The sequence below is a fragment of the Mesoplodon mirus genome (assembly GCF_964341445.2).
Source record: "Mesoplodon mirus genome assembly, chromosome: 4".
NCBI lineage: Eukaryota > Metazoa > Chordata > Mammalia > Artiodactyla > Ziphiidae > Mesoplodon > Mesoplodon mirus.
In genome coordinates, this window is record NC_138979.1 from 173,594,505 (window position 1) to 173,607,117 (window position 12,613).

The 12,613-nt window shown below is 38.7% G+C and overlaps 1 protein-coding gene across 2 annotated transcripts in view; it reads right to left on the bottom strand.

The window, feature by feature from the left end:
• PTPN21 (protein tyrosine phosphatase non-receptor type 21) overlaps positions 1-12,613 on the bottom strand; it is a 68,902-nt gene that overhangs the window by 28,310 nt on the left and 27,979 nt on the right. For both annotated transcript variants that reach the window (XM_082617191.1, XM_082617192.1), the window contains exons 3-8: positions 10,420-10,589; positions 6,878-6,975; positions 5,101-5,168; positions 4,213-4,283; positions 2,126-2,213; positions 1,654-1,742 (exon numbers count right to left, since the gene is read on the bottom strand). In XM_082617191.1, coding sequence (XP_082473317.1) covers positions 1,654-1,742; positions 2,126-2,213; positions 4,213-4,283; positions 5,101-5,168; positions 6,878-6,975; positions 10,420-10,589 — 584 coding nt within the window. The remainder of the gene's footprint in view (positions 1-1,653; positions 1,743-2,125; positions 2,214-4,212; positions 4,284-5,100; positions 5,169-6,877; positions 6,976-10,419; positions 10,590-12,613) is intronic.

Genomic DNA, 12,613 nt, shown 5'->3' on the forward strand with positions numbered 1-12,613 from the left:
CTTTTTGAGCTTAATATATAAGCTACTATCTGTTTATCATTTTAGAAAGAAAACAGTGGTTTTAATCAGCTCGCGTGCATTTTCTAATTGAAGTGCCAACAGCTAGTGGCAAGAAGTAAAAGCATGTATACTAAAATGAAGGCAGAGTATTTAAAAATGTAAAATCTATTTATCCTCATTTGCTGCACTAATTTGATCAAATATCCCACTCTCAGCTGGATGCCAATGCCTCCTTCATTCATTCAACAAACATTTTAAAGGATACCCACTATGATAATACCAGAAATTGTGTTAGGTCCTAGGATACTAAGATCAGTAAGTGCTTCCCTCAAAGGGGCACAGATGGAGAGCAGGGATGATAGAGAACACAGAAGCAGACAAATACTGTTAAGTTCTGCAGGTATACAGGGCAAAATAAGGCACAAAACTAGAGGAGAGCTGCTCTGAAAAGCTGGTAGAGCAGGGTGAAGATAAAGTTCCAATCCAAAGAGTGAACTATTCTGGGTGTGTTCACCAGGATTCAAACTCCGATTTGGAACTTTCTGACTCTATTTTACCACGTTCAGATTTTATATAATATTTCATTTTATTATATAACTGTATAATTTTATAAAAGGGAAAAATAGGTCTGGAAGAACAAAATCTATCCCTCTTTATCCTTCTCCGTTATATTAGATTTATTTAATTAAATAAAATTCATTTGTAGTAATTTGGTGCTTAATTGTTAAACCTAAAGCTTATTAGCATCATATTAAAGAAAGCAATTTTAGAATTTCCTATCCAGGGAGATAAAGGAAGCCGGTGGGATGTCTCCCAATGTCAGGGCCCTGCCCTTCCTGTGCAGGCCAGATCCATTTCCACCCCCTACCCTGCAGCTCAGCATGTCCGGAAGACAATGAGCAGCTTGGGGACATGAGAGCAATTGCCAACTGGGAGCCACTGACCCAGTGCAGTGCAGCCTAGGAGTGGGAATCTACTCCCCAAGCCGGGTACACGCTGTCGTCCTAATCACCATGGAGAATTCAGGGCCCAAAAGATAGTAAAGCAAAGGAAATGAAGGGACAAAGAATACTGAAAAGGAAATTTAAATCACCTGAAATCTCATTGTTCAGAGCCAGCCACTGTTAGCACATTGCTATATATCCTTTCTGTCCTTCTTACTAGATACATTCCAAGATTTCCACAAATGGATAGTATCACTTTTTTATAATCAAGAAAAGAAAAATCAACATTATAAGAAGTAATTGAAATTTTTTTAGATGTTGGTATTTTAGGAATTTTGGTACAAACTAGAATCAGAGAAAGGCCTAGAGTTTCCACAAGAAATAGCCCTGGAAACCAGAGCTCAAATGAAAAATTCACACCAAGATAAAGAATGACCTTCATATGGTAAGAAAAGGGTCACACATTTTTAAGCATTTCATAAGCAGGCCATCGTTACAAGCACCATTTCCTACAATTTGGTTTAAAGAAAGTATCTTATAAAAAGAACCATGGCAGTCAGGTGGTATTTTATTCTAGGAAGGGCATATTTCCATTTTCTAGTGAGGCCTTGGGCGAGATTTACTTGTGAGTGATATAACTAGCACAGGTACTAAAAAATATCACCAACAGGAGCCACGGAAAGTGCACAGAAAGATGTAAGAAAAATACCTAAATATCACAGGAGGCCTTCCATTCTTATGTTTCACAAAGATACCTTCGAGACACGCTCCGATGGATATGTCGCTGCCTTGGCTATCCTAAGAGGAGAAAGCGGAAAAGGAAACTCGGGCAGCAGATGCATGAGAACCACAATGACCACACCTACTTCCCTACTCTTGTGTCCCAGATAGGAAATGTTCAGAAGACCTATGCTGAAGGCAAAAAGTCTGCAAGGTATAAATGTATCATCTTGTAAATACATGAAAACAGAGTTGGGTTCCTTAAGGAACTCTATTTCAAGAGCACTTCCAAGAACAAAGCACAAAACAGGAATGTGTTTTACTACAAAATTTTGGTCTCAAGGACCTCAGCTTTTACGTTTATTTGGCCTTTGCACAGCAGGGCATCCCTGGGCTTCCCCACTCTTCTGGCAGAATTACTAAGATGCCTTTGGCGAGCCCAGTCTTCGTGCCACGCTTACCTTGGCAGGGTAGCTCTCTTCTCCATAGCCGTCCATTCTCTCTATCTCCTGCATGTACAGCATTTCAGCATCAGGAGCTGTCAGCCCTCTGCAACACAAAAGAAGTTAGATTGTTCACAAAACTAGAAAAATTTTTTACGAAAAGCTTTTCTAAAAAAACTACACATCAATTTGTCATAAAACATTAGAAACATTTCAAGTTTCTAAGCATCTGTGATTAGTTATATCAATGCATCAGTATTTACTGAAAACCAAGTGCATGCAAAAGCACTGTGCTGAATGCTGAGGGTTAGTTATGTAAGATCCTACCCCTTGTACTTTAGGCAGGTAAGGGGAAAGGCAGGAAATAAAACCACCACCTAAAAAAATCTTCAGTGAAAGCTAGAATTCTTTCTAAACCACCAAAGTATCAGGCAATACTAAGCACTGTGTGCTAAAATTGCAAAGGGTAAGTGCTGCAAGTAAGGGTTAGAAGGTGGAAATTCCTTTTAGCTCCAGTGACCGAATTACAAGAATGGGTGTGTAGGTAGGAAGGCACTCAACTACACGGACACATGCCTTTCCAGCCTCATCTGCTGCTGCTCTCCCACACCCACAAGGCACCCCACACTGCGACCATCCCAAACGCAGCATTTCTTTGAATATACCACATTCCCTCATGCCTCCGGGCCTTTGTACATGCTAATCCTGCTTCCTGGTATACCTATCACTCACTTGTGCACCTGGTCAATCCCTAATCCCCTTCAAGACTCAGCCTACATGTCACTCCTTCTTTGTCACCTTCTGTGACCGCCCTGAGTCTAAGTCAGATGCCCTTGCTCTCCATTCTGTGCACACCTCTCCCCCGTACCCATTACCAGTATTACTATTATTATTACAATGGGCTGTCCTGCCTATCCCTTAAGATGCCAAAGCAGGGAATACATTCTTTGATGGCAGATCACTGTTCTATTTATCTTTGTGCCACAGCATTGAGCACTGCCTCATACAGAATAACAGCACTAAACCATCTTTTAAGGAGACGCACAAATGAATGAGTGAAAATAACAAAAGATAGAGGGATGTGTGCCTGAGGGTTTAATTATGCTGAAAAAAAAAAGGTTCATTTGGACAGCAGAAGGTAAAGCTGGAATGGCAGGATTTAACCAACTTGTGGGAAGCCTTTAATCCCAGGGGTAATGAACTTAGGCTGGTGGAAAGCAAGAAGAGATTCATGAACATTTGAGGAGAAGAGGGGAGACAAGTCAAAAGTGATATTTTAGGAAGATTAATCTTTTGTGAGTGACTGTATGGATTTGAGTGGGGACAGATTAAAGGCAAAAGGTTATTTTTAATGGGAGGGGGTGAATAATAGGTTATAATTAGACAGACCTGGCTTCAAATCCCACCTCTACCACATGTAACTTTGGGCAAGTTATTTAGTCTTTGTGAGCTTGATTTTCCCAATCTGTAAGGAGATAGTAACATTTACCTTAAAGAATGGTTACAAGAATTTAATGATATATAAAGTACTTGGAACTGTGTGGTATTTGGTTTAGAATAAAACCTAGCATTCTCTAGGACAGGGTTTTTGGACAACACATAAGATTCACTCTCAAAGAAAATCACTATCTGCCCAGAAGCAGGGGTCAGGGCAATAAGCACCACGGCTCTCAGCACAGCTCCCCCAGAGGACAGAAACACAGCTTCCAGAGGTGTAAGGGGGGGACTAGGGGGGCGGACACAAAAGAAAACATCACATCTGCCACATCACAAAAGAAAACATGTCTCCCTAATCTTGCATTAACCTACACAGGACCGAGTCACCACCAAAACCTTTAAGACATGGGATGAAGAGCTATCATCCTTCAGTGACTGCAGCTTTCAACTTTCTCAGTTTCATCAATGATAAAAAATGAATAATAAATGAGCTAATACGGGTAAGTGCTCATAAGAGCACTTGGCACGCCGTGAGAGCTCTGCAAAGGCTGGCTCCGGGTAACAAGCCGTAGTAGCAGCAGCAGTAAAGTTCCAAACTTCATGGTGTCATGCATGGTTCAAATTCAAACAGGCGTTAGTTCTAACCTATCTCCACTTCGCAGCGTTACCTGTATTTCTGATGCAGTAAGGCCACTTTTTGGGTTGCTTCCTCCAATACTTTTTCATCTTGTAACCACTCCTGGAAAAAACATACTGCAGTAAGTATGTAAACAAATCACCCAAATTTCTTAGGAGGAATCCGTGCTACTGACTGTGACTGACTCTTGCCACCAGCAGGCAAAACTAGGGCTAGTGTTGATGTGTGCGAGCTTTGCTTAAGGACATAATCATGATCTTTCTAAGGAATTACGTGGCTTCTGCTCAGGAGCCAGAACACTTGCCCTGCCTTCTCAATTCAATTCATCCCAGAGAAAGTTTCAGATGAGTTATTTCAGTTTGGTAACATCATCAGCCAGTTCCAAGCCCAGCACATAACACCCTGTGCATTCCCTGGCTGGTTGTGTAGACACTCGGAAGAGCGTACCACCTCCCGTGGTTGTTCCAACACACAGTTTCCCTGTCAATTCCATCAGCAGTGACTTTAAAATGTAGAAGGCAGTATATTTTGTCATCCACTCCTTAATTTGCTGATGAGAAACCAAATCCATTTCAACATAACTCTATCAGGTTTTGAGGCTTCAGTTAAAAGCAAAACCTCTATGTGGTTCCACAGAAGCTGGAAATCTGTCCCTCTCTTTAGACTCACATCCAAACACAAAATGAATTTCTCTGGCTGCAGTCCAATGGCCACAGACCCTTCTGTCTCTGTGGGTTTACAAGGACCAGAAAACTGTAACAGGCAAAGCATTTACAATTGAGCTGTTTATAAGAGGAAATTGATTTTTTAAACTCTATTCCTGCCTAGTAAGTCTACTATATGGACTTCATTTCAGGGGATATTAAGGGTATGGAAATAAATTGTTTTTAAAAAGGCCCAATGTCAAAAGAATTCTTACCACAGGAAGCAAGGCAAATTTCTGAAGAAAGTCCTGGGATTCATACTGATCAAAGTCACCAAAATCAGCTATATAAAATGACAAATATTCACATGTCAATTATGCTTAAATGGAAGCAAAGCATGCAGAACTAAATTCAATATGCAGTATACAGATGGTGTGTTTATGATTTAGAAGTCAAATTTGCCTTATAGAGTGTATACTTTTTTTTTTTTTTTTTTTTGCGGCTCGCGGACCTGTCACTGTTGTGGCCTCTCCCGTTGCGGAGCACAGGCTCCGGACGCGCAGGCTCAGCGGCCATGGCTCACGGGCCCGGCCGCTCCACGGCATGTGGGATCTTCCCGGACCGGGGCACGAACCCGTGTCCCCTGCATTGGTAGGCGGACTCTCAACCACTGTGCCACCAGGGAAGCCCTAAAGTGTATACTTTTAAAATATCTTTTTAAAAACATTAATTAGGTAGATTCATGTGTCTTGACTTGGAAAAAATGCCTTTTAATAAAGTTAAAAAAACCAAGTTACAAACTATATATAAACCATCTCTTTTTTGTCATTAAACAACAAACAAAACCTACTTTGTAATCATGTATGCTTACTTATGCACAGAAAAATGTCAGGAAGAAACCAAACCATTCATGGTAGTGATTATCTCTAGGGAAAGGGATTAGATCATCTGAATATGTTACAGCAAGATGTATTTGTTTAGAAATTTTTAATTGTTCAAAAAAATTGATAGTTCAGCAAAAAGCTTAGGAAAAACTAACTCTTAAAGCCAAAGATGACACTTAGGAAGCTTCAAAGTACATTGAAAAGGAATGTGGCTCCATGTGTATCAGGCATTTATTTGTCTAGAAATGATATATGTCTCCATGCCTGCTAATATCTGATGGAACTTTATTAATGATTCTTCTGATTAAATTTCAATTCCCAAGATTAAATGCCAGTTATCATTTGAAATAATGCCCCATCAGAAGTCTTTCCAAAGTATATTACATACATGTAAATACATATAGATTAGACATGTGAAAAATGACAGTTAATTCAAAAATACTTGTGAAATGCAAAGCTATCCATTGTGATTGACAATGTTCTATAACCTAGGACAACTGAGAAACCAAACAAATGATGTACGCTTAAAGTATAAGCGAATGTAACCTCATCAACCACACTGTTTGGCTGATCTTTCTTCTGAAAATATTAGCTAGCAGCAGATCAAGTTCCTGAACTAGAGGAATACACAGCATATCAAATGCTATACATGTGTGTGCATATGTGTGTATTTCCTCTCTATTTTTGGTCTGTGTGCTCTGTTGACATAACATGCTTAACCTTCCAGAAGTCTTCTATTTCACTGAAGTAATCCAAACTCATTTTTTACCCCACAAGGAAGCCCCTTAGATAACAGAATATTTCACTAATATAAAAAACTACTTTATAGTAGTTATTTTCTATAAAGTCAGTTACTTTAAGAATCCCTTGCTAGGGGCTTCCCTGGTGGCACAGTGGTTGAGAGTCCACCTGCCGATGCAAGGGACACGGGTTCGTGCCCCGGTCCGGGAAGATCCCACATGCCGCAGAGCAGCTGGGCCCGTGAGCCATGGCCGCTGAGCCTGCGCGTCCGGAGCCTGTGCTCCGCAACGGGAGAGGCCACAACAGTGAGAGGCCCACCTACCGCAAAAAAAACAAAAACAAACAAAAAAAAGAATTCTTTGCTGTTTCTGTTTAACATACATTTTAATCTGATAGATCTATTATATTATCAATTGCCATTATTTACCTTGAACAGCTAAGCCTGCTAACTGAATCGCTTGTTCTAATGTACAAGGAATGTTTCCTTCCAAGATATCTTTCTTCAGCTGCAGATAATACTGATACCTATAAAAAAAGGTCAATTTTTAAAAGTCAATATCAGTATTACTTCCACTTGAGACACAATGCATTTTATCATAATTTGGTAGAGAAGCATAAACTAGCCGAAACCTTAAGCTCAGACGATTTCGAAGAACGACAGGAACATCCTTGACCATATCTATACCAACACACACACACACACACACACACACACTAATCAATTTATTGAGTCACTTATCCTTAATTGTAGTTATTTGAAAGCTACAAGATACAACCATCTAGAAGACAGCTGGTCATCTGTCTTATACCCTGTAAGAGTCTCTTGAGTTTTGTCCTTTTTCGTTGGAGACATAGAGAATCAATGGCCAATCTTTACTTTAGAAACTCTGACTAGTAACTTGGTGATATAAGACTTTCCTAGCCCTGGAGAGTAAAGCCAGAAGAAAATGGTTCCTGACATTTCAGACCAGCCTTATATTAAAATATTCTTTGATGAAATACCAAAAAGAATAGTTTCTAAAATGCTTTCTTAATATTCTTGTGATGTGGGTTTACTTCTGTTTATGCTTTCAATATATAGGGTATTAGTCACCAGCACAAGCTTTAGTCAAGCAGACCTAAGTTAAATTCCTGATCTCTGATTTAGCATTTTGCATGAACTTGGACAAGTCATAATCTGTGGGTTTAAGTTATCTCTAGTAAAATGAGGGCACTATCACCCCTTCACAAGGCTGAACATATCAAGGTATATATGTAAAGCTCTCAGCATAATACTAGAACATAGCTGGTACTTAATAAACAACTGTTATTATTATCAGCAATCATCTACTTTCAGCCAGTCAGCAGTATTTCATCTCTATCACTTCTCCATTTCGATAAGCTCTATGGTGAAGATTTATTCTGCCTTCCTCTTATATTTTCACTTAGGTAATTACTAGGGCCTACTATGCATCAAGCATTGTTCTAGATGCTGGGGATACGGTGTTGAATGAAGATCCAGCAACTCTCTGCCAATACGGTCTATAGAACCATCTTGAATCCAGAATCTCTTCCAGGTTTGACGTCTGTGAAGTTCAACCCAGTTACAGTTCACATTTGAATTCCCCTAAGAGCCCACCCTTTTAATCATTCCATATGTCCTTACATCATCCTATTTTAGCTACATTTGAGGTTTCCATTCTTTTGTTACCAAAAAACTTGACCAGAACACCATTCTTTTAAACAAGGATTTAGATTCCACTTATCCCCTTCCACCTGCTAGTAGAACCCAGACTTCCCTCAATCAGCAAATAGAATGCTGGTAGCTCTGAGATCTTGTCAAAGAAGAAACCTTGAAACATTCTCCCAGGCAGCTCCTTTCAAACACCTAAAGAAGTCTATCTATTGAATATGCTGTCCACATATTCCACTCTAAATATTCTTGGTTCTTTCCTTCAATCAAATCACTGGAAAGCAGGTCCACGCTCTAGACTAATGCCTAGATTATGGCATATACATTCCTAACTGGTCTCCTGCCTATAGTCTTGTCACCTATAATCTACCTTCCATGATGGGTGATCTTTGTAAAATGCACATTTCATCATTCCCATCCATTAAAATTCAAAAATGTCTGCCCCTATTGATCTATGACTTTATGACTAGGACATTCCTTTTTTCAAGTCTCTGTTCTCCCCTCGAAGTAATGTCTGAAATTCCCTGAAAACATCACTGGCTTTTGCTATCCCCCTACTTTGCACAAGCTACTCCCTCTAACTAGAAAATTCCTTGTAAAGTCAAGTGAAAAGTCAACTTCTTTACACCCTGTTCATGTTCCCCACATCCCACCCCTAGGAATCCAGTGCTTTAATTAAAGCATGTATTATCATAATATACTGTAACTGTTCATTTACATAGACTGTCAGTTCTACCAGATTGTGAGCAAATCCTCCAGAGTAAGAGTTAAGCATATCCATTTGTATATTCATCTCCCACAGTAACCAATATAATTCTCACATACCATATTATATCTTCAATAAATGTTTAAATAAATGAGTCAAAGTGGTCAGTCGCTGTTTATTCCTCGTGGCTTCTACTTCTCTCTTCAATATTTATGTCTCAGATCTGTTTTATAGCCAGTTCATGCTTATCCCTACAACCTGATTGTAGCTTCTTTGGTTATCCACCTTCTTCCAAAAATTAACTCTGAACTCAGTACTTAAAAAGAATATTCCACAAACACAGGGCAGTACCAGGTTCTTACTAATCTGCAAGGCATTGTGTTAGATATTAGGCGAAAGGCAAAGTTAAAGAAAACATGGGTTTAAAATCTAAGGAAAAGATACGTACACAAATAACTGTAGTGAAAGGCTGTGACAACTGCCATCGTAAGTACAAGCAAATTCTAGAATAGTCTGGAGAAGGCAAAACTCATTCCAGCCTGAGGGACCACAGAAGCTTTATGGAGGAGGTGCCTTTTGAAGTAAAATCAGATGAACAGGATTCCAGTATATATTTATGAAAGAAAGGTCTAGGACACAGAGGTGAAAAGGCATGCAGCATGTTCAGCACACTAGAAGTGGTCCAGCTTGGCTCGAAAGTAATGTTAAACAGGGTTAAAAAGATAAGGTAGTGGTGGATTTTGAAGAATGTGAAAGGCAGGCTCAAGAATCCAAATTTGGTATAAACAAAAAGGTCCTACTGTATAGCACAGAAAACTATATTCAATATCCTATGATAAACCATAATGGAAAAGAATATTAAAAAACAAAATGTATATATATATATATATATATATATATATATATATATATATATAAATATGTATAACTGAATCACTTTGCTGTACAGCAGTAATTAACACAACATTGTAAATCAACTGTACTTCAATTTAAAAAAATGAATCCAAATTTGATCCCTTGTTTTTTCTTTTGTTATTGTCAAGAAAAAAAAGAACATTTAGTTCCTCTATCTCACTCCTTAATACATTCTACTCTTGCTGCCTTTGTCCCTTTTAAGTGCACTTATTGGCCAAACTTTTCTGATCTCAAACACCTCCCCCACTTCCCCTTCGCCCCACACCTATGTACAGAATACTATGGCTACTGGTGTCAGAATTAGAAGGACCCTTCTACACATTTCCTTGAGGAGTAAACACAGATTTTGTGACAATTTTTTAAAATCTCCTCTCTCATTTCATTGTTACAAAGGTCAGAAACAACTCAACGAAAACATTAAAGGTGACATCACTACAAGAAGAGTTCACAGCCAGGGTAAAAACATCATTTTTCCTTTTAATCATTCCTTCATGCCCAGTGAACCCATAACTCATGCAACATGCAGTAAAGCACTGTGACACACCACATACCAGCACCCCCACGTAATACTGAGGCTAAAAATGCAGGGGCAAGATGGCAAAGTTTAGCCTCATCTCCTGACTCCAACCTGAATTTCACCGGATTTCCTAGAAACAAACAGCACCTTATTTCTTACCTGGTAATCTCCTGCTGCAGCTGTGAAACTGAAGGCACATAAAACACCACTCCAAAATAGACGGTAGGTTCCAATGCATATTTATCCAGCTGCTTCTTTAGAGGTTTTTCCAAATCTACCCACCGGCGCTGGTTTTGCTTGTTGTAGTACCAGAGGCTGAAGTAAGTGATCTGGAAAGAGGGAGAATCACTGAAGGAAGCAGAAATGTACAAAAGGATTTAATTGCTCTAATCCATGACCTGGGACCAAGTGACAGTCTCCTATTGCTTCTCTTCTCAGAAAGGGACCACAGCAAAACCTGAAGGGGGGGAAAAAAAAGGAGGCAAGACCTATCTCTATCTAGATACTCATTCAGGAAATAGAGGCGAAAAGTCAGTTACACTTGCAGACTATTTCTAGAACCCTGCATAGAAAAATGTCTAAACATCAGAATGCAGCAGGTGCTACAGGATTTTACATAAGTTCAACAAAAAAAGGTAAAATGTTTAGTTTTTAAATTACCAAAATACTACATTACAGTAATTAATATTTTATAATAAGCATAACTGGGGTTTGACCTAGTTGAATTCTGACTAGTGTTAATCCAACTTGTCACTATGCTCAAATTTGGCATCTATGAATAAATTATTTCATGTAAATACCAAAAATTCTAGTAATAAAAATGTAATTGCAACTTTTCTTTGCCCCCCTCAAAGTTCACTAGATACAAATTTAAGCAACTGTAATGCTGTGGAGGTAAATACACATACACACACACACACATCATGAGAAAAGCTATATACCTAAAGCAGTAAAATAACTTAAGTGTCTTACTCGGAGGTTTAAGAAAAATGCCCAGATATGAGCATTCAAATCTTAGTTGCTGTGTAATAAACTGTTCTAGTAAATCAATCCTAACCCTGGGCCTCATCCACCTGAAAAAGTGCTAATGCACTTAAGGGTTGAAATGACAGCCTCAGGCCACTGCTAATATTTACCTCAAAAATCCATTTACAGATCAAGGCAACGGAAAAATCACTGCTTTGTTCTAGATTCTTAGAGTAACACTGTCAAATAGAACTTCCTAGGATGATGGGACTGCTCTGTATCTGCACTCTCCAGTATAACACACATGTGGCTACTGGGGACTTGAAATGTGGCTAGTGCAGCTGAGGCACCAAATTCCCATTGTTACTTAATTTTAATTGACTTAAATAACCGCAAACATCTAGTGGCCATTATACTGGATAATATAGCTTTAGAGCAACAATAAAACAAGAACTAACACTCAGGCCATTTCTTTAACCTGTAATCCTCAAAAAATGAGTTTTTAATTTACAGAGAAAAAGTGACCTCAATATTAATAATTTCATCTTACAATTTTTTACAAAGGAAGAACCATACCTTTAAAATGAGTCTATTAATCAAAGAAACTCAACAAGAGTGAGGAACGTATCCATTTTCCCTTTATACCCAAACGGCTAGAATAGTGCAGGAATTCAGTAAATTTTGAATGAAAGAATGAATATTCTCCTGCTTCTCAGTTGCCACCCAAGTCATCACATACGAATGGAATATTCTGAACATCTACTATGTTGGACCAGGTTCTGTTCCAAGAACTAGAACAATATCATAGATTAAATCACCCCCATTAACTTATCAAATAGATACTTGTTGTGTGTGTTAAACTCTAAAACCAGCGTTTCTCCAGGTGCTGTCCTTGGACCACCTCTACCAGAATTACCTGGAGAGCAGTGAGCCCTACAGAGCTATTAAACTCTCAAGTAATTCGTGTACCCGTTAAAGTTTGAAAATCATTGCACTACAGCACACCACCCCCCTCCAATGTTATGTAGGAGATAGTCATATGAACAACTTATCCTTGAAAAGCTGTGTGGAAATCATTATTTTTGAAAATCCAAACACACTGTAATACAGCACAAAGTCTGAGTCCTACTGTTGTTATTTTCTGAAGTTATGATTATGTGTATAAAATAAATTATATGTTAGCTGTAGGAAAAGAATAGTATCACATTTTTGGAAAACAAGTACTATTCCTATTCCTTCTTTCTTCTGAACTGCAACTTACAGAAAAGAAAAATCTGGTAACAGAAAGAAGATGTTGCTAAAAGTCCAAAGTCCTGGGTTTAATTTCCAATACTTGCTCACTGTGAAGTGGAAAAGTCAATCAGTACAATTCGGTTTTCTCAAGTGT